Below are 23222 nucleotides of genomic sequence, written 5' to 3' on the forward strand. Positions count from 1 at the left end.
TCTAATGAAAGAATGTGAAGCCTGAAAAACTCAGCTACAAAATCTTTAAACTTTTTTAATCAATGATTTTATCAGGCTGGGAAATGAAACTCAAACCCCTTAACTATGCTGAAGAAGAAAAAATACAGTGGTACCTCGGGTTACTAACACCTCAGGTTACAAACACTTCGGGTTATAGACTCCGCTAACCCGGAAGTAGTACCTCAGATTAAGAACAGAACTTTACCTCAGGATGAGAACAGAAATCGCGCGGCAGAGGCAGGGTGGTGGCGGGAGGCCCCATTAGCTAAAATGGTACCTCAGGTTAAGAATGGTTTCAGGTTAAGAATGGACCTGCAGAATGAATTAAGTTTGTAACCAGAGGTACCACTGTATGCACATTTTCCTCTCTCTCTAAAAAAACAGAAAGGTGGAGTATTTACTGACAGTCAGTAATTAATGAAACCTTTACCAAATAGTATTCTAAATTAAATAGTTCCTTGAAACTTAATGAAGAAAACATACAAAACTAGCTATCCGTAAATTATAGCCTATCACTGATGATCAAGGAAGAATATTGAACAAACCTATTTCAGCAGAGGTCAAAACTTCCATAAATAAATAGAAAATCAACAGGGCTCCCAGCCCAGATAGCTTTTGGAGCTCATTCTACAACAAATTCAAAGGGAATTCAAATGCATGTCTGAAAGGTGTTTCTAGTGATACACTTAAATGCAACTTGTGGATATCTAATAAAGGTTAATGCTGGAAGATTCAGGACAGATAAAAGAAAGCATTTAATGCAGTACATAATTAAATTATGGAACCTGCTTTCTCGGAAAGCAGTGATGGCCACCAACTAGAATGAATTCAAAAGATGGTTAGATGAATTCACAGAGCAGAAGTCTATCAATGACTACTAGCTATGATATGCTCTGTCTCTATGGTTTAGAAGCCATATGCTTTTGAAAGCCAGTTGCTGGAAACCATAGGAAGGGAGAGAGCACTTGTGCTCCCATCCTGCTTGCTGGTTTCCTACAGGCATCTGGTCTGCCGCAGTGAGAACAGGATGCTGAGCTAGATAGGGACACAGGTGGTGCTGTGGTCTAAACCACTTAGCCTCTTGGGCTTGCCAGTCAGAAGGTCAATAGTTTGAATCCCCAAGATGGGGTGAGCTCCCGTTGCTCTGTCCCAGCTCCTACCAACCTAGCAGTTCAAAAGTATACCAGTGCAAGTAGATAAATAGGTACCGCTGCAGTGGAAAGGTAAACGACGTTTCCATGTGCTCTGGTTTCCGTTTTGGTGCTCTGTTGCACCAGTAGCGGTTTAGTCCTGTTGGCCACATGACCCAGAAAGCTGTCTGTAGACAAATGCCGGCTCCCTCAGCCTGAAAGCAAGATGAGCGCCACAACCCCATAGTCGCCTTTGACTGGACTTAACCATCCAGGGATCCTTTACCTTTTACCTTTTATTTACTGATGTAATACACCACTAAATGGCAGCTGTTAGATCAGATAAACAGACACATGCAAAGGATACACCCATCTGAAGATTAATTTGCCCAACATCTTCCTGCTTCATAATTTGAAATGGTACCAAACATTCCAATCCACTTTAATAAAAGAAAGTTTGACATTTATGGATGAGAAGGAGAGGTCCTGTTTGATAACTAGCTAAACAGACTGGGGTCTCATGAGTTATCTGTGATCAGCACACAAGTGAGGAAACAGTTAACCGTTGCAAAATATATATGTATGTATGGTCATTTCCTGAGCTGCGGGGTGCTGCCAAAACAACATCTTCTCACTTACTTCCCATCCCATCACATGTGGCTCTTGCATGCTATGAACTACACACCAAAGCAGGTAAGTGCTACTTTGTCATCTAAAACCTACATTCTATGAGATACGTGTGATTTTTCATGTCCCTTGTTTGATCCTAAGTTTTCTTGCAGTGAATTATGTCATGTCTACCGATAAGACCATCACTGATGGCTTAACCAATTGCACATTGCTATCAAAGCAACTTGCTTAACAGCTCGCAATCAGCAACTAACTCAGGGAAAGGAACTGTGTTATTAAACAGCCACAAGTATTATTAAGATTAAATTAGGAACTGCTGTTAAAATTAAATTAGTTGTGTATAAGCTGACTATGTTAAAGAAAAGTTGTATTGCATTTAAAACACAAATGATTTAATAAACGTTTCTGTACTTGAGACAGGCAAACAAATGAAGTAATGATTTGTAGCAATTTTGAAACTGCTGTTCTAGCAGGGAAAGAGTGTGGGAGACAATCATTTTGCATAACCCCTTTAAGAATTATTATAGGTATAGGTATAGGTACCCCTGCCCGTACGGGCCAGTCTTGCCAGACTCTGGGGTTGGTGCGCCCATCTCACTCAAGAGGCCAGGGGCCAGCGCTGTCCGGAGACACTTCCGGGTCACGTGGCCAGCGCGACATCGCTGCTCTGGCGAGCCAGAGCCGCACACGGAAACGCCGTTTACCTTCCCACTAGTAAGCGGTCCCTATTTATCTACTTGCACCCGGGGGTGCTTTCGAACTGCTAGGTTGGCAGGCGCTGGGACCAAACGACGGGAGCGCACCCCGCCGCAGGGATTCGAACCACCGACCTTTCGATCAGCAAGCCCTAGGCACTGAGGCTTTTACCCACAGCGCCACCTGCGTCCTTTAAGAATTATTAGTATGTATCTTTATCAGGAAAGCAACATTTTCAGTCTTTTAATCACCACGAAAGCAGAACTTGGCTGCTTGCAGAATTCAACCGCAATTTTTAAAATCACAGTGCATAAAAGCAAACTGTGCTTATTGTCTCTTACATAGGCTAAAACAGTTTGTCGAAAGCGGCTTTTACAGACAACTCTGGTCTATCCTCTTAATTGTAAAATAATTGCCAATTGCTGACCTATGGAAAATATCAGGTACAGGAAAGTTTTTACGGTCTTTAGTGCTCCTCTAAGTCCACTTCACCATCTGTGTACCATTTTGGAATTAGCCAATCTGCTTATCTGCCTTTAATGTTATTTTTATTATTAGTTCTTTAATCCATTCTGTACGTAGTGGTTGAAGTTAGGGAGACCTGGTACCCCACACTCAGGCATGAAGCTCACTGGTTGATTTGGGGCCAGTCACTCAAACTAACCAACCATATTGTGTTGTTATGCAGGTAAAATAGGCTTCTTTAAGTAATGATGAGATAGAAATCTGACAAGATTAAACCCATGTACTCTTCGGCTAGTTGGATACATGCAATAGTTTTTAATTGACTTCTCATGATATATGTATACCTTCTCTGCTATATCTGGTACATGTGCATACTGACTGGTGTTTAGGCACATCCTTGATGCACATTATATATATGCTGCACATATATGTATATCTTATAGATCAGGCTTCCTCAACCTCGGCCCTCCAGATGTTTTTGACTTACAACTCACATGATCCCTAGCTAGCAGGACCAGTGGTCAGGGATGGTGGGAATTGTAGTCTCAAAACATCTGGAGGGCCAAGGTTGAGGAAGTCTGTTATAGGTTGTACAGTGGTTTTCTTTCTTTCTTTCTTTCTTTCTTTCTTTCTTTCTTTCTTTCTTTCTCCAAACCTCCAGCCTCTGGAGCTGGTCTGGGGGTGCTTCTCAGACCCCTGTGGGGCATTTTGAGGAGGCACCTCTCTTTGGGGTGGGGTGGGGCAGCTCAGAGATCAGGGGCAGCAGCTGTGACTGTCCAGAGGACTCCCAAGGAGAGGAGAGGAGAGGAGAGGAGAGGAGAGGAGAGGAGAGGAGAGGAGAGGAGAGGCTGAGGGAACACTCCACAAGGGAGGGTGGTTGAAAAGGGGTGAGGGGCTGCCAACTCTGCATAACATAACATAACTGGGCTCCTGGGCTGCAGAAAGAATGTAGTTGGTCAAGGCAGCCATGGACCCAAAAAGGATTAAAACCTCTGTATTAGTACATAGTTACCTTTGGGGTTTCACTACAAAACAAATACTTGCAGTACTTGAGTATGGTGTAAATATCTTTGCCATCTCCTGCAATTTATTTGTAGAGGACCTCAAATAGCATTTTAGTGTTGCCGCCATCCCCCACCCCCATTATAATGTTGGCTGGTATATTCTTGCAAAACACAAAAGCACCAGGTGCAATGCATTTTGTGGGAAGACCGTGATTTACCATATACATAGTTTCATGAATGAAAAAAAGGAAAGTTTGGGTTTGGATAAGCAAAGTACAGCTGTAGGAAACCACATACTAGTAATCAGAATAAACTTCCAGGCAGCTGAAGTTGGAGTAGTCACCCAGGGGAAAGATCATAAGTATAGTCTGAGACCATGTTTGCACCATCAGTTCACACAAGTGGATACAAAAGAAGAGAATACTTCGTTCACCAGGAATCGTGTGACTTGACCTTCCTGTAGTGAGGATATCCCCACCAATAAATCTCCTGCAATATTCACTGGTATATAGGTGTGAATATTGCACATTCCTTCTGTGCATGCAAGCCTACTATGGTACACACAGGAGCAATACAGATGGGAAGAACAATGCAGGTAATATATTTGTGCTACACCATACACAGTCTGATTGCCTTATACTGCAACTAGTATCATTTTTGTTTTCTTGGTTTCTCATTTTTCCAATATGAAATTCAGTTCTCCATAGTTCTTAGCATTTTTTTTTTCAAAAGCTCAGCATTTTAGTGTCTATTTCTCCCAATAAACACAATTTTGTATGCAGTTTTGATGAATGTATAGATTTCTGCAAGCCATTTCTCCTGATATAATGCACCGTTCTATGTAATTTTCACTGATTTCTTCATTTTTATGCACATTTCCCCTGAATATATAGATTTTGGTAAATCAGTGTGGATTTTGAAGGATGGTTGCGGTTCAGTCAGGGCAAATTTGATAGATTTGACTTGAAATGTGAGAGAAAAGGCAGCAGCAGCCCTGCTGCAGCATGGTATTCTATGTGCTTCAGGAGCCATGCATGTCGATCTAACCATGTGACTGTCTTTCACAATAAGTGGCAAGAGAGGGGTTTATTCGAGTAGGCAGCAAGGGTAAGAATGTTAGTTATGACTGTGCAAACTGCAACAAAAGTATTCTACAGGAACGGCTTTCCTGTATCATCAATGCATCCAGCAATATTTGTGTATATGAAGGGAACACTCCTCTAACTAAGGTCTATATCACCCAGTAGAAAGAATGATCACCATGCTAAGGATAGCCCCACCCACTTTTTCAGAAGTATTAACTCATTTATGGGTGCAGGACAAGTGACCCAAAGCCTTCGTTCTATCTTGTCCTTGTTGCAAAGTGCATGTGGCAAAAAAGGTGTTTTCAGACTTAACTGCCCCTTGTTGTGTTGGAAACCATCAGAAAGAAAAGCTTTGCCATTTTGAATTGTTATCAGCTTGAAAGAAAGAAGAAAAATCAGTATACGGAAATAAACATCAAATATCAAGCATTTTTAAGATAAGAATTAAAATAAAATAGATAAAAAGGAGAAGGAAAAAGATGGAGAATCAGCAGGGTTTTTTCCTATCAGCTTTAAAAACCTGTATAAAATTCTTATTCCACAATAACATCCAACTCTTCTGCTTTCCATAAACCAACCTTTCCCCCCATAGTCTTCAAACTCTGATACCACAAGTTCTTTTTCCTTATTGCGCAGAAAGTCCGTAAGGGGTTTCTTGTCATTAATAAATGTCAGTACTGATTTTTCTCTACTTACCATCAGAAAGAAAAGCTGGTGGTGCAGCACCCCTCTGCCAGCTTCTTCTCCCCCCCCCCCGGCAAAATGATTGGTAACAACAAGGGAGGAGCTGGTTGGTAGAGAACTGGTCACTTCAGAGCTAATTCACATGTTACTTCAAGCTCTACCCCACTCACTGAAGTTGCTCGTTGGCACGAGCAAGCTCTAGAAACTACCCGTTAGTTCGCAGATCTCAACAGCTAGCACAGCCTTCAGCATTCAAGGGTGTTATAGATAAAAGAGATATCCACAGGCAAGAATGCTTTGCATGCATGTACGCAATCTGCAAACTGCCTGACACTCCATATTGCCAAATTGTAAGGTTTAAATGGAAATCACCTTTCCCCAAGTTTACTCTTTATAGAAACACTAATGAATTTGCAAAGCTTATTTGGTTCAAGTTAAAGCAGGCTTCCTCAACCTCGGCCCTCCAGATGTTTTGAGACTACAAAACATCTGGAGCCAGTGTGGTGTAGTGGTTAAGAGTGGTAGACTCGTAATCTGGGGAACCGGGTTCGCGTCCCCGTTCCTCCACATGCAGCTGCTGGGTGACCTTGGGCCCGTCACACTTCTTTGAAGTCTCTCAGCCCCACTCACTTCACAGAGTGTTTGTTGTGGGGCAGGAAGGGAAAGGAGAATGTTAGCCACTTTGAGACTCCTTCAGGTAGTGATAAAGCGGAATATCAAATCCAAACTCTTCTTCTTCTTCTTCTACTACAATTCCCACCATCCCTGACCACTGGTGCTGCTAGCTAGGGATCATGGGAGTTGTAGGCCAAAAACATCTGGAGGGCCAAGGTTGAGGAAGCCTGAGTTAAAGGCTTGGTCTTGCATGGGTGGGGAACCCTTTTCAGCCCTTACAGATAACCTTCTAGGGACTGCCTACCGGTAAAAGGTGGGACTAGAGGCAGAAGCCGTGGAGGCCACCGCTATAGATGTGGTTCTTATCTTTGTACTGTAGGCTGCATTCTGCCCATGCCAAAATCAGAGGTATCCTACCCACACCATGCATCTCTCCATCTTCCAACCAGGTAAGCAAGAGGCATTATGACAGTTAAATGACACAAGCAAAGGCACCTGAGGAAGGTGGGGAGCATAGACAGTGAGAAGAGTAGTCTACAGAGTTCTGAGGGTCACTTTTGAACCCTTGGAGTTCCAATCCAAGGCCCAATCCAAGACCAGCCTCAGAATTTCCACTTGAGATGAAAAGGCTAAATAGATATCCACCCATTCTGTACTTAATTACAGCCTTGATTTATCCTTCTGAGGCAGCTGATTTATTGCTCTGGGGGCAGTTATCCAGAGTTTTGGAGCACGTTGCCAGCTGTGTATGCTGAGGATACACAGCTCTACTTCTCATTTACATCTGCAGGTGTGGCAGTGGATGTTCAGTATTGCCTCGGTCATGGACTGGGTGAGAGCCAATAAACCGAAGCTCAATCCAGATAAGCCCCATTCAACAAAATTGCATATGCCCAGAGCCGGATTTTGATTTGATGAGGCCCTAAGCTACTGAAGGTAATTGGGCCCTTTATATGTCCAGCTGTCCTTTGTCAACAACAAATTGTCGCTGTTTTTTGTGTTGAATATATGCTATATGGTAATTTATGGAGCTAATAGGTCCATAATAGGTATCTAAAGCCATTTGCACATGTTGCCATGCAACCAGTCCATGCAGAATGTAGGCACCCTATATAGAGAAATGAGCAAATATTTCAAGTAGCAGGCTAGCAGGCGGATCCCATTACTTACATCATAGGAGCCGACACAACACAAAACAAAACACTGTTGCTGTATGCAGTTTTTATTTTATTTGTTTTTTATCTTATATTTTGGAAATGTACATCCAGGTTTTTTTCCTCTTAAATTTTTTTGGGGCCCCCAAGAGAGTGGGGCTCTAAGCTGTAGCTTGTTTAGCTTACACGTTTAGCTTACATATGCCTCTGAGTTGACGTGTATCAGGTAACAGCCAACTAATTAATACTCAGAGCAGACCCACTGAAATACATGTACTTAAGTCCACTAATTTCAATGGGTCTACTCTGAGTAGGGACTCTGATAAGGGACTCTCTCTCTTTAGTTTACAGCCATATTTATTTAGCATATCCGTTTGTTAGCAAAACAGGGTTTAAAGGTTACTTTCAAGTTTCCACTCCAGTTTGTATACAGGTTTTAGCCGTGCACCCTCCAGTGTGTGCTGCACTTTGATACAAATCATTGCAACCACTTCCTCATTGCTCATGGCTTCTGCTTCACAGCTTTACAACACACCCCAGCATTCAAGAGCGAGCAGCGCCCGCGCAGCTGCCACACTGTTTTCAAATCACTCTGCAAGGTGACGGCTCCCACGTGGCAAGTTGTTTGTGTGCAGAGCTGCCACCAGCAGATCAGGCGATCCTCTGCATGATGGCTCTGGGCCTCAAAGGTGAGGTCTTACAGTGCCGCGGAGGAAATCAGCCATTGTCCACTGCACAAAGGCAAATGCCACAGGCTGCAAAGATGGCCGTTCTGTGGCAGCTGCTATATATGCATCAAAATTGAAGGTTTTTATTTTTAGAACACATGACTCCAGATCATCCCTATTTTGGGGTGGGATCCAGAAACGTGCCGGTACATTCTGGTTCCGCAATGAAAGTTGATTTGGTGCTCTTGCTCCTCACACTGTGACCTTTTTGCAGTAAAGAAAGTGACAGGAAAACGTACTGGCTATGCTTGATGAAATATCGTATAGCCTCCTTGCAAATCAATCAAAATGAATGTCTGTGGTATTTAATCTCTCCCCACAAACGTTTGTCTAAAAAAAAATAAATCTGGATAATTGCTCATAAACAGTAAGTCTGGAAGTGATCTTATCTTTCTTCTCTGATGGCAATCAAAGGAGAGGCTTTTTGAGGTTGTGTACATACAACACATTTAAAGCACATGGTTTCTCCTGGGAACTGTAGTTTGTTAAGGAAGCTGGGAATTGTAGCTCTCTTAGGGGTTAACTACAGTCCAGGATTTTTTTGGGGGGAGGACTGCTTTCAATGTAGGTGACAATTAAGCATGATCTCTCTGTGTGTTTGTCTATTGTATATTTTTCGGGCAATTAGGAAGTGGGGTATGGAAATTTCTCAATAATAATGTTGCCAGAAAGATGGTTGTTGGCTCACTCATTCCCGCTAGCATTCTTTCTTTTGCAATATAGTTATATACGTAGTCATATTGGCGAACCAGGAGTAATTGCTGCCCCTGGATGAAAACTTTCAGTAATGCAGGAGCTATTTACCTTCATTTTGTTCAGAGCCCTGATTCAAGGAAGGAAGGAAGGAAGGAAGGAAGGAAGGAAGGAAGGAAGGAAGGGTTGAGGTTGATTTTGAACAGAGAAATGGTTGAGGGAAGAAGCTGTTTATCTGCTTCATTTTACTTACAGAGAGTGGCCCACAAAGAAGTATGTGAAGCCCCTACTCCACTATCCCTCAGCTGGGCACAGTGGAATGTTATCGCCATTACCAGGAAAGGGAGGCCCTCCTGCACATCATAGAGTTAGGTAGAATCTACACACACATATAAAAACACTGTGAAAATGCTTTTAAAAAACCATTTTGAAAAATGCATTGAATTTTGCATTTTGAATTTTGCATTTTGAATGCATTGAATTTTGCATTGTCCCATCCAGTGTTGCATTTGTATATTCCACTTTACAACACATTTAAAATGTTTTATTTGCAGTTGTGTAGATGAGTCCATATTCTGTGGCCTGCCTCACTGCAAGGCTGTAGAGTGCAGGCTCTTTCACAAGGGGCACAAGCTCTTTGTATACATAGGGATCGGGCTGGAAAAGTCCTTAGTCCGTTTGATTTATTGCCACTGAAATTCCAGATCCATCAGGCTAGAATCTAATTTGGCCTGTTTTCCAGCCAGTCCTCCAAGCATCTCACCTTCCTTTTCCCCAGCATTACATTCATCCATATGTTCATCTGTTCTGGGCAGCTTCCAACATATATAAAAACATAATAAAACATTTTTAAAAACCTTCCCTATACAGGGCTACCTTCAGTTGACATATTGGCTGGTTAACTCCATGCCCTCCAACATTTCTTTGATGAAAATAGACGTACTAAGGAAAAGCGGGACATTTAGGGATCAAATCAGAAACCGGGACAGCTTCTGTAAATCTGGAACTGTCCCTGGAAAACAGGGGCACTTGGAGGGTCTGAACTATCCCCCCCCCCCCATTTTTTTGTATATGGATCAATGTATATACAAGAAGCGAAAGGGACATAGAAAACTAGATCACGGTATTACAGAGAGAAAATTCTAGGAAGAAGCACTGGAGCAAACACAATTCTTATTTCTGTCTCCTCAGAGTATGTGCTTATGGACACGTTCTGAAGAAAACACAAGCGAAACGTGACTATGGTTTCCTCCAAGTGATGGGTCTAATCCTGATCTAATCCTTTTCATTTCTCTAGTGTTAGCATAGTGATTCTGCTATACTGTTGCCCTGTCTCATTGCCTGTATAATATAATACTCCCTTAAATGGAGCTACACTAAGTCCAGCCTAAGTACCTCTAGCCTTTTCACCCGCAGGAAGTCTCAAAGCCTTTAGGGTGGTGATGCCAATTCTGACAAAGGGTTAAAATGCAAAATGCACTCAAAAAGCATTTCCACGCCCTGCATTTGGCAGTATTTTACCTTCTATGTGGTAACACCAAGCCTGACCACAATGTCCCGTTTTCAACAAATGACTTTTGCTAAAGGAAAAGTCTGCCACTTTTCAGTAGACAGCGTAGGTTATATGGTTTTCCTGTCCGCTCAACCCTGCCAACCCCTTTACAATGGAAATAGTTTGCTTGTAAATATATACCGTACTTTTCCACCACCACCCCCCCCCCCGTGTATAAGACCTCCCCTATTTTGGGGAACTCACTTTTAAGAAAATGAGGGGAGATGGCCCGAAGTTGTTGAGCCTCTCCCCCCACGCAGCTGCAAGCAGGAAACACTTCCTAGATAATTTCCTGCGCGCAGGAAGGGAGTGTTTCTCTCACGCAGCGGCATCGGGGGAAGCTGTGCACCTCCAGCCAGCGCCCCCAGATCGCTCCCTGCTTGCTGCGGCATCAGGAGAAGCTGTGTGCCAGTAGCCAGTGCCCCCAGATCGCTCCCTGTGCGCAGCAGCAGCTCCCCCCCCCCATGCCACTATCTGTGTATTGGACGACCCCAGTTTTTTGACATGATTTTTGTGTCAAAAAACCTCGTCCAATACACGGAAAAATACGGTATAGCCAGATCGAATAAAGACACCAGAACGCAAGTGCATGCATTCGGTCGCCGAGTAAAAAACAATCCTAGGCCACATTCACACCAACATTTAAAGACCTGCAATGCCACTTTAAACAGCCATGACTTCCCCCAAAGCATTCTAGGAACTGTGTAGATTCATAGAATTGTAATGCAGGAATCTTTTGCCCAACGCGGGGCTCGAACCAACGATCCTGATATTAAGAGTTTCCTGCTCTACTGACTGAGCTATCTCATAGTTTGTTAAAGGTGCTGAGAGTTGTGAGCAGGCTTGTTTTTCCCCTCCCATAGCTATAATTCTCAGAGTGGTTTAGCAATCAATCTCTCTTCACAGGGAACTCTGAGAATTGCAGCTCTGGGATAGGAACAGGGCCCCCCAAGAATTCTCAGCAATAGTCAGGGGTTATGGAATTGAATCAACAAGCTAGGGGAGCCACCGCAGTGGCCAGCCCTATTTTATGGAGTTTTCAGCCTGAACCCTTCGTGAAGCTGCCCAGGATGCCACTGAATTCTGAAAGCCTTGCCTCATCTCAATCTCAGTCTATAATTTTTGCATTGGGTCAGAACTAGGGATGGGCGAGAAACTTGGTTTAGTTTGAATTTCAATATGAACCTAACTAATAATGCACTTCCCAAAACGATATGTGAACCGAAACACAGCTATCTTTTGAAATTCACACTTCTCCAAACTTTGTGATGCAGTTCGCCAATCAAATAACGTGCACAAAAATACATATATCTGTGTGAACAATATATAAAGCATATTATATTAGAGAAGTTTCTTGCAAAACAATGTGCATAATGTGAGATGTTTGCACTAAAACGCCAACAATTTTTCACATTAACTAGTTAAAATAAATAAATAAATTGCAAGCCGGTGCAGGAATGCGCGAAACTGAAATTAAGATTGGCAGAGTGAGAAACTCAAATTGACATATTCATATATCCTTAGTCAGAATCCTAGAACAGAGCAACTTCATTCGCACCAATCTGAGTGCACCTTGTCCTCAGTAGCTTTTAGCGGCTTATTCGGTGTTCCCAGAAGTGTGTTGTTTGCCAGAAGTGTTATTTGCATAGTTATTTGAGGTTCTGCAGTGAAATGGCTTCTGAACTTTCTTGATGACAATTTGGTGCAACGACCAGGTTATTTTAGTCCTGAACAGCACGTGCATGCTGTCACTTTGGCACCTGTTGCTTTTGCATCCTTTCGTGTACCACATTCAGAAACAGCCAGGCTCATGCAAATCTTCTTTTGCACCTTTCATCAAAAACATTTGCTGCTTGGGACCCCTTTGGGAGGATGGGCAGGAGAGAAATGCAATAAATCAATAACAATAACTAGGGGATTCACCCCTGCTGGCTCCACTCATCAACCCCCCTGCCCCCCATTAATGTCCCACAGATTTCTCTTCCCACTCTAAGCTTGCAACTACTAAGCTCGCTCTTCACCTCCCAAACCCCATTTCTGAAGCCGCTTCTCCCTCTTATTTTGCATGCCCATGCCTCCCCCTCTCCCAGCATCTATTGCATCTATAGTAAGTTCTCCTTTGAGAACTTTGGTTGTTGACTTGACCTGACTCTCCCTTTCCATGGCAGCCATTTTTGTGCCCTCAATCTGTGTGAGCAAATAATAATAATAACAATCAGTGTCTCGCATGCCTGGACAGATGTTTCTCAGTTTGTTTTTAAAACTGTGCACCAGACAGTTTGCACATGATATAATCTATGAAAAAAGGAAGTCAAAAACATCAGCAGTCAAAAACACTCCCTTTATCTTGTGATGCACATGACCCTGTAGAAATATTTCCTGTCGCGCTAGCCTAAATGTTTCATTAAGTGTACTGCCATGTGCTAGTGAGATGCCCACCAAATGGTGGGAATGTGGATGGAAATGAGGCCAGCATGATGGACTGCAGCTGAATACGTGGGTGAGTGCACAGGCCCAGATTCCCCCCCCCCCCAAAAAAAAATTGTTTTGCATCCTCTTTCTTTCCTTTGACCCATTTACTTCCCGTAAATCCCCTTGGGATTCTTGCCTCTGTCTGCGGCTTGATATGCACCCTTATTTCAGCTGCCTTCTTCCCTTTCCCCTTTCAGTACTATTCAACTAAAGAGAACATCTCCTTGTTCTTCAAAAGCCCTGCATTGTCATCCAATTATTTCTCAGGTAATAGATGTTCGCATCTTTATGCCCGCACTCATTCTTGGCCCTTTGTGGTGTAGTGGTTAAGAACGGTGGACTCGTAATCTGGTGAACCAGGTTTGATTCCCTGTTCCTCCATATGCAGCTGCTGGGTGACCTTGGGCCAGTCATACTTCTCTGAAGTCTCTCAGCCTCACTCACCTCACAGAGTGTTTGTTGTGGGGGAGGAAGGGAAAGGAGAATGTTAGCCGCTTTGAGATTCCTTCGGGTAGTGATAAAGCGGGATATCAAATCCAAACTCTTCTTCTTCTTCTTCTTTGCTTCTAGGTCTATTAAGGATGACAGCTTTTGCACCTGCCCTTAGTGGGCAGTTAGTTGCTAAACATGCAAATAAGATTGAGGTGACAGTGGTGATTGGTGGACTGGTTGCTGTTGTAAAAAGGGCATAGCTATCTCTCTTAAGCAATCTGCATGGCGGATGCATGTGTGAAATGAATATCGTGAAATGCATCCGTCTATGTGTGTGAGGACCATCTTGAGAAGGACAATTATTTCAGCTGCAGTTCTCCTCCCTCATATCCTTTCACTTTCTTGCCTGATTGCTACTTCACTCATTCATCTGTTGGACCCAGCAAAGTATTGCACAAAAGGAAAGGTCTTTGGCCACCAGTTCTGGTCTTCAGAATTCAACTTCAGTCGGGGAATGTGATAGATATAGCTTACTCTTGGGTAAGGGGTGGCCTATGACTGCTTCTTCTTTTTCTGACAGTCACCGGCTACTTCCAAGGTCTTGGACTTAGATGCCTTGCTTCAAAATCCAAAGCACTATTATTTTAAAAAGCAAAACACTGTTCTATCTAAAGATTCCTGCATTGCAGGGGTTTGGACTAGATAACCCTCGTGGTCTCTTCCAACGCTACAATTCTGAGATTCTGTCTTGTATATACACAAAGCCTTCTATCTGGGTGTTTTCTTTTGCCCTGTTTTTCTCTGAGAGACACATTATGGTTTCTCATAAATAAAATGAATTAATCATGCAAATAACAGAACAAAATGTTTCCCCTGTAAATGAAGGTTTTGAATCTCTTCACATTTTTTTCTAAGAATGTGTCAAAGTACTTTTAACAGGGAAACCAACAAGCCAACATCTTGTTGTCAGCTATGTTTGAAACATTAACATATTTCAGTGAAAAAGTACTTCAGCCTTTAGAAAATCTTGTGCTGGCACAGACCTTCTTAATCCACAAGCAATTTCATAAATAAATCCACAACTGTTCTAGGACTCATCTATATAGCTGCAAATAAAACATTTTAAGTGTATTTTAAGTGCAATATACAATGTGATATTACATGGTGATGGTGAGCCTTATGGAAAATTCAATGTAGTTTAAAAAACATTTTTTAAAGAAGCATTTTCAGAATGGTTTCTATATGTGTGTAGATTCCACCCTAGACTTACCATTTTCATATTGCCAATTACTGTCTGAAAGAGCAGCGGATATACCAATCAGGTGTATTTGCAGAACTGGCAGCAGCAGGGTCATATGTTAAGGCGTGGTCCAACAGAGGAAACCACATCCAAGCTTCCTTTCACATCTCTCTCTCCCCCCTCCCTACATGCAAGTGCTATACTTCATTTGTTAACCTGGTTTCTCTCAAGCAGCACGAATAGATATGAGACAAAAGCACAGAGTGTGTTATGTCTTAGAATGGCACACCAGAAATAGCTGGTGCAAGTCTCAGCACCTGGTTCAGGGCGGTGCCTATGCCTAGGACCCCACTTCTGGGCTTTGTTGTGGGGAAGGCAGCATCACATCAAAGAGGCAATAATTTCCGCAGAATGGGCCTTGTGATGTCTAAGAGGCATTGCGAGGGATGTGATTTCACAGTGAGCATCTGCAACAGAGCAAGCTGCCTCCTGTACTCTGAATATTTGCATAGAAGAGGAGCAATCTGGAAGGTCTCACTTTTGGAGCCCATAAATCAGAGGTTGCCTATCTTTCTGGACCAGTGAGCACATTCTGAATTTTGAGAAAGTGCTGGGCTGCTGTCACAAAATAGCTGGTGCGTGTGGCAAAACACAAAACTAGAGAGGCAGCCACTACCGCCATCCATGGTAAGACAGCTATGTCCTGCTGGTCCTGACTAATAATAATAATAATAATAATAATTTTATTATTTATACCCCACCCATCTGACTGGGTTTCCCCAGACACTGTGGGCGGCTCCCAAGAGAATATTAAAAACTCAATAAAACATCAAACATTAAAAACTTCCCTTGACAGGGCTGCCTTCAGATGTCTTCTAAAAGTCAGATAGTTGCTTATTTCCTTGACATCTGATGGGAGGGCGTTCCACTACCGAGAAGGCCCTCTGCCTGGAGGAGATGACACCATATTTCACATAACACATACAATCACACACACACACACACACACACACACACACACACACACATTGCTGTTGCCTAAAAGCAACAGAGAGCATTTCTCAGTACCAGGGAAAAATACACAACGTGGCTAAACCACACTCCCTCTCATTTCACAGAAATCGCTTAGAAGGTACCTGCCCATTTTGCCACATAACTTTCTTTTTAGAAAACCTAGAGACTTACTTATTTAAAAAAAGAAACAGCCTTGAGCCAAGGGGCAGCAGTGAAATCTATATGGGCAGCAGCTTAGTGACCCCTGCCCTAAATGATAAGCTGCAAATGTTGGCATGTGTAGCTTGCTTATCATTTGAGGGACGCAGAAAAAGGAACCTTCCAATTCTTCCCTTCTATACAACTGTTAAAAGTTATGTATGATAACAGTACAGGAAGCTTGCCCCACCCCTCTGCATTACTTTACTTTAAAGTGTTCCTTTGCAGAATGAAGCAGCAAGATGAAGCGACTTTTCACCACTAGCGTAGGCTCTCCAGCCTGCAACCTGGTGTGGAAGGTTCAGGTATTTACCTGCTTCTTGCAAAAAGCTGCCTGCTATTTCAAGCAGCGAGCATTTTCATCAAAGAAGCATCCCTTGACCTGTTCCAAGCAGCAAGCTGGTGCACCTCCTCTTGAGTAGGTCTTGGAGCGGGTGCACTGAATTAGTTGTCTCCTTTCTAAGCTCAAAAGCCAATACATTTAATTTCAGTACGATGATGGCATAGTATCTCAGTAAATATCAACAGTGTGCTCACACCCTGAGTCCAGAATGACAGTTCTGGTCACTCCATTAGCTATATAATGTTTAATATTTAGCATTTAATCCTTTCTAATAAAATGCGCTTGTGCATGACTCAAGTTGTAGCACAATGATATGATGCTTTTCATCAAAAGATCCGCACTGTGGTTTGAAGATTTCATTACTTAATCAGTAGCTGTGAGGTTATTTTTTGGTCAGTTTAATTTACTTTGCATTTGTCAACACACAGATGTCATGTGAAGTCAGATATATGGGGCGGAAATCTCTGCCTTTTACATCTTTGGCTTAATCTCTGAGGTTGACCTTTCTGTTTTGGCAATAAATGGTGTATGGTTATAATCGCTGCCATCTTCAGTATTGGTTACGTGAAGAAAGGAAGCAATCTGTCACTTGACCAATGCAAAGAAACCGCAACAAAGTCTGCTTAACTGATGGACCCTTTCCAGTCCTGTCATTCTGTGGTGGTGGTAGTGACAATAATATAGTAAATTGCTGGGAACCCAACAAGTCTTTCATTACGGGCAGATCAGCCCCAAATTCTTTACAAATGTTGGTGAAAATGTACCTTTGTCAACCTGGTTGGTTCTAGTTCCACTGAAACTGGACCGGTTTAACAGAGAAACATTAAGGATTTGGGGCCACGTATGCCAAAACGTCTGAGCTTCCTAAATGGTGGAACTTCTCAGTTTCCTAAATTGGATGTTTTATTCAAACCGTAGGTTAAAAATAATGATTTAGTAACTTTTAAAAATGTCTACTCTACCCACAATAAATCCTCACCCCAAACTGAGCCATCTAGGTATGAGGGTACAAGAGGGGGTGGTTCTGGTCTGACACTACCTTTAGACACGCTCATAGACTTGGGACCTGTGCATCTGAGAAACTCTCTCACATCAAATGCCCCTATATTGCTCTTGCTTCAGCAGTGAAGCAGCTCAGAATGAGAGGAAAGGAGACTTCCGATCCAGACAGACCCACCCATACTCCCCCAGGGCTGCACAAGTAGATGGAACAGGCAGCCACCCAGTGCCTGCTTAGCTGTACATGAGCTGTTTGGAAGGAAGAGGCAGTACATGGAAGTATCTGAGAGTTGGCTAGGGGCCCAGACAACTAGTGTGGAGATCTCTAGTCCTGGGGACGCCGAGATCTGATGGCTCCTCAGGGCACTGGCAGTGCAAAGCTCTGCTGGGAGGCCCTGCACTCCTTGCTCTTTATCTGCAGAATGAAACCTCAGGTTTTGAGATCTGGGCATGGCTGAGCCATGGCATTCTGCCATCGTTTGAGGGGATGTGGGCAGTACCTGGGGAGAGCGCCTTCTCTACCTGTGGTACCCTGCGTGCAGAATTTTCTCATCAAAAGGAGAATTCTTAATTAAGTCTTAAATAATTAAGTGAAAGCTTTCAATCTCTTGAGGGTTTTAATTCCTACTGAAATACACACAGAGAGTCCTACCTCCCCCCGAAACATCTTTCCCATTCATTGCAGTGGACAGGCCAGCTCATGGCATCCAACCCTTTGAGTATACACTGATCAGCCCCTCCGTGCTACCGAACTGATGTATTATTAAGTAGAAAATAATTATAATAAAAGCAATTATTTTTATATCATCCAATATAATCTCAGGGTGTGCCTATTGATGCAATATTGCATTTTTGCACTGCTTGTGTTTGTATTATGTTCATAGCAGGAGCAACTTGCTTTTGCATTTTACTTATGACAGCAGCATCAGGTATAAGAATCATGTAAGTATTTTTTACTCAACAATCTGAAGATATCACAGTATTGCATAATAGTAAGATATAAGGGCAACTTGGTGGTGGTGGTGATTTTATATAGCTGGAAATGGATTTAGCCATAAAGGAAGCTGGAAAGTCGATGTGAATTGTTGCTACATGTTGTTTTCACTTATCTCTTCTCCACCCTAGGTTGCAGACCTCAGTCACATGACAGAATTCTGCAGAGCCTCAAGCGCCAACAAGCCCATCATACGAAATGCATTTAAATAGTACCAATTCAACTCTGGACAACGCAACCATTAACATGCTCCAGAACCAAGTCATCATGGTTGCCTTGCCAGTTGTGTACTCCCTGACAGCAATCATCAGCATCCCTGGAAATGTTTTCTCCCTCTGGATACTCTTCTTCCACATCAAGCCCAGAACCACCTCGGTCATCTTCATGATTAATCTTAGCATCACCGATCTTGCGCTGGCTTCCTGTTTCCCCTTCCAAATTATATATCACTATAGTGGGAACAACTGGACTTTCGGCAGGCGCACGTGCAGCTTCGTCACGGTGATGTTTTACGCAAACATGTATTGCTCCATAATCACTATGACCTGCATCAGTTTGGAGCGATACTTGGGAGTGGTAAAACCAATGACGTCCCAGAAATGGAGAAGAAAGAGATACGCGATTGCCTGCTGCCTTGGAATGTGGTTTCTTGTTCTGTTAGCCCTATGGCCATTAGAAGCAGAAGACCTGACTTTCGAAGTGAAAGAACTGAACATTATCACATGCTTCGATGTGCTTAAGTGGAAAATGCTTCCTAGTATTGGGGCATGGGCAGCTTTCCTTTTACTGCCCTTCTTCTTCTTCTTCTTGCTCCCATTTATAGTGACCATAATCTGTTACTTTAGCATTATTCGGAAGCTGATCCAGGCCTCTAAGAAATATGGCAATGGGCAGAAGAACCGATCTATCTACTTGGCCACCATAGTCGTCTTGGTGTTCATCATTTGTTTTGCTCCCAACAACTTTGTCCTGCTGGTGCACATCATCAGCCGCCTCCGTAAACAGGAAGGCTACTACTACATTTACAAACTCACCTTGTGCCTCAGCTGCCTCAACAACTGCATCGATCCATTCATTTACTACTTTGCATCCAAGGAGTTCTATCAAACATTCATGCAGGTGATCGGCAAGAAGGTACCTCTGACGGAAAGCTGGGAAAGTAGAAGGGAAAGCATGTTCTCTGCCAGGACGACGTCGGCAAGATCAATGTCAAGTGGACACGCGGAAGGGGTGGCGGAACATAGACCATGTTTGCAAAGAAGTGAAAGTGTGTTTTGACACCGGGGTTCAAATGGGAAGCGGGTGCCATCTTTGCTCCGTAAAATGAAACCATAGCACTGGTGTCACTGAATGAAGCCACTGCTGGTGTCTTTGGAAGGTACAGATATCAAGGAACACCTTGACTTGCGCACCAAAGGCAGAACTACATGTTACTGGAGAGACAAGGTGCTGCTCCCCTCAAATGGCATTATTTTTATTATTTATTAAATATCCATCCAAATATTATGTTCTCCCCAAACCTCCCTTAAAAGGCAGTAAGCTAATCATGTGAAGAAATGTCATCATGCCATGCATTTCAGTGCCTGCCTCAGCATCACCTAGTGATATGGGGCCAGGGTGGAAAAACTATGATATGATGGCAAGGGATAAGTAATATAAATTATGAGGGACTGGAGTAGAGTTTGAGACAGGGTTACGGCCTTTTGTGGCAGCCCAAATGTGCTGTAATGTGGAGTTCTGTCCTAAGGAACCAATTCTAAAAAGGCATTCACTTACTGGCTGAAAATAAATGTTTAACATTCACCACTTTCACATCTCTTTTCAGCTCATGGCAGTCAAGCCATTTGCAACTCAATCCTCTCTGTTTTGACATATTGTGGCTATAGTATCTAGGAAATCTACTTTATGGAGATCTTAATATTAAGCTTGAAAGTGACGCCAAAGGTCAGTAACACCTTCACCCACTTACTTAACTATGAAACATTCAATGGCTGCACTTTTGTATGTGTACAATATACAAGTTCCATTGTCTCTTGAATTATTATTATTTTTTTTAATCATTTCCGGCCTTGCTTCTAAGTTTGAGTAATTGTTTTTAATTTCCAATTTTAATTTCCACTTAATGTTGACAATTTGGTCAACAGAACTTTCAAGCTTAATATGGAGGGATCAATAAAGTATATTTCCTTGTTTCATAGACAAGTCAGTGAGTGCAAGCACTACTGACCTTTGGTGGCACTGTAAACAAAAATATTAAGACACACTAGGCAGTCTTACATGAGATTTAAACTGAGATTTGAGATTTCATATTAAGTGTTTCATTGATGGAATAAGTAAAGGTGTGGCTCATTCCACAACTGCAATCTTTTCAGAAATCTTCTGGATGATAATTGCAACAAACAGAGCTAGAAACCAGAAGTGTGAGGACCCTCCAATGTATAATTCATGGTTGTATAAAATGGTTGTATAAAATGTGAATCTGAGCTGAGTTTAACCCTGTAGCTAATTTTAGAAGTTGCTGAAGCCATTTATAAGATTCTAGTCCTAACTAAAGGTGAATGTTTTGTAAGTTTTTCAGTTCTTTGAAAGTACAATGTTGGGATTTTCTGGGTGTGTGTTTTTCCTATTAAAATCAATATACTGTGGTAAAAAATGATGTCAATTTCATAAGCAGAATTCATTTAATTACATGAAGTGCTTAGAAAAAAATAGGCTGTATTCCTTTACCCAAGCTTTGCTGGAAGTAACCTCCCATGAGCTGGATGGGACTTATTTCTGAGTAGACAAGACATTGTAGGATTGCACTTTATTATCCTGAGCCAGTTATCCAAAGAAAAAGTTTGCTTGCTTTTAAGTGTGCGCGTGTATGTGTGATAATTTCAAAAGTCCAAACTTCCACTTGTCCCATGTCTAGAAAGCATGGGTCTGAGCTGTTTTCCACTCAACCTATGCTTCCTAGGCATGGGACCAAACAATTTCCCCCTTGCCCCACTCCTTACCCATGGAAAACCAGCTCTTTAAGCAAACAGTAATCTGTGGAAACCCTGATTGCTGTTTGCTCCAATTGAGCACTAAAGAGAAGTTTTCCCTGGGTGATAGGAAGCAGCGGGTAATGTTATTGCAGTGGACACCTTGTAGAAAAGGTAGCACAGGCATGTCTGAATGGTACTTCACAGACATGCAGACAAGCAATGCATGGGGGAAGGCTCAGTGACAAAACATACGCAGTTCAATACGCAGCCTTTCTGAGTAGCACTAGGAACAGCTCCATCTGAAGTCCTGGTGGTTGTTGCTGGTCACCTCTGCAGACAGAGTTAGATGGGTCAATTGTCTGAACAGAACTCCCCTTCTATCTCACAAAACCCACCCATGGTTACCTCCCCACCATGCCCAGCTTTCTTAATTTCAGGAAGTAAGTGTGTGTGTGTGTGTGTGTGTGTGTGTGTGTGTGTGTTTATATAGACTCGGTGCACTTTCAGACACTCACAACTTTCAGGTGGCTTTGTTAACACACTGGGCTGAGCATTTATAGCATACCTTCCAAGCGTGACGATTTTCCAGGAACAGTCCCAGAATTACAAAAGCCAACCCAGCTTCTCATTTGATCCTGGAATGTCCCTATTTCCCCTGCCACTGCTGCTGCCGAGGAGAAGGAGGAATCAGTGTGTGTCCTGAGCAGTGGCAGCAAAGGGAGCATCCCATTGCTTCTCCGTGGCCTTTCTATGGCTGTTGTTGAAGGCCTACCCACTTCAGCAGCTTGTAGTGGTTGCTGGAGAGCAAGTGAGGAGGTGAGGTTGCTGCCACCAAGGCCCAGCCTTGCGTAAATAATAAGAAGAAGAGTTTGGATTTGATATCCCGCTTTATCACTAACCGAAGGAGTCTCAAAGTGGCTAACAATCTCCTTTTCCCTCCCTCCTCCACAACAAACACTCTGTGAGGTGAGTGAAGCTGAGAGACTTCAGAGAAGTATGACTAGCCCAAGGTGACCCAGCAGCTGCATGTGGAGGAGCAGAGACGCGAACCCGGTTCCCCAGATTACGAGTCTATCGCTCTTAACCACTACACCAAACTGGCTCTGAAGGAGAGGCAGAGGGCAGGGCCACCCTGGGTGGGAAGAAAGGGGGAGCGGAGCGAACCTCATGGAGTTTTGATTACTATATTTTTAAGGAACACTTTGTGCATCCATGTCTAAACTTGCCCCTTCCTAAAACTTATTTATCTCTGTGTGTTTGTAAATCTACCAAAGAATAAAATAAAATCAGAAATAGGAAATGCTTGGGGGGAACAAAAAATGTCAGGGTTGAGGTGGGTAGTTGGGGTACAGTAAGAAATGTCCCTATCTGAAGAATGTTGAAGGGTATCTTATAGTTCATTGAGAGGCCTTACGCAACAAAGCCACTTCCCCCAAAGAATGATTTTTAATTTTTTTTTTTTTTTGCAATAAGGACTGTGAAGGGAAATTGCATTGAAAAGTGTGTGGCGTAACACTTGCTTTAACACAACATCATCTAACCTCCTTGTAAACAAATCTGAACAGATGGTTTTGAAAGAGCCAATGTGATCTAATCTCCCTGAAAACAAACCAGGACAAATGCCCACGTTTTGTTGTTGCTATCATTAAGCAATCGGGAATAAAAAAAAATGCTTGCTAATTCTCCTGCATTTGAGAAGCAGCAGAGATACCTTCTGCCTAGTCACTTGTTTGAACAAATGGATGGGATGTCAGTGCAGCAAGTCCGCAACAGATTGCTGCATGGAACCACCTCAGTGGTGCTGAGGCATGGAAGTTTTTTGGTTTTCTTACAGCATCCACAGGATGATGTCTTCAGCAAAATGCCATCCCATCACCCCCACCCACAATGTAATTGAGATTTACCACAAGTTTCCACAAGTGCTTCTATTTATTGAAATGGTAAATCTGGATTAAAGAGGGAAATAATATGTGGCAGCATTTTTATGAGGATGGCATGTGAATCCTGTGCACATTTTGCAAGCATGAGCAGAACCAAGACCACAATGAGCAGCCACATGGGAGTGCAGACGATTCAGGAAAAAAAGAATAGTCTTAAAATA

General features: G+C 42.8%; 1 protein-coding gene across 3 annotated transcripts; it reads left to right on the top strand.

Moving 5' to 3' along the window:
* Positions 1–1689: 1689 nt before the first annotated feature.
* Positions 1690–20802, top strand: LOC307214222 (P2Y purinoceptor 8-like). 3 transcript variants are annotated; one of them, XM_079972961.1, is made up of 2 exons: positions 1690–1844; positions 18281–20802. In XM_079972961.1, the coding sequence occupies exon 2, from the start codon at positions 18348–18350 to the stop codon at positions 19425–19427; it is 1080 nt and encodes a 359-aa protein (XP_079829087.1). In that variant the 5' UTR covers positions 1690–1844; positions 18281–18347; the 3' UTR covers positions 19428–20802. The 3 variants fall into 3 exon arrangements, with proteins under 3 accessions (XP_079829087.1, XP_079829086.1, XP_079829088.1); XM_079972960.1 differs by lacking the exon at positions 1690–1844 and adding an exon at positions 12833–12957; XM_079972962.1 differs by lacking the exon at positions 1690–1844 and adding an exon at positions 15162–15182.
* Positions 20803–23222: the final 2420 nt, after the last annotated feature.

The sequence above is a fragment of the Podarcis cretensis genome, assembly GCF_951804945.1.
Source record: "Podarcis cretensis genome assembly, chromosome: 4".
NCBI lineage: Eukaryota > Metazoa > Chordata > Lepidosauria > Squamata > Lacertidae > Podarcis > Podarcis cretensis.

Excerpts from the sequence above, each read along its gene's own strand:
- LOC307214222 (XM_079972961.1), top strand. The coding sequence starts at position 18,348 with ATGCATTTAAATAGTACCAATTCAACTCTGGACAACGCAACCATTAAC.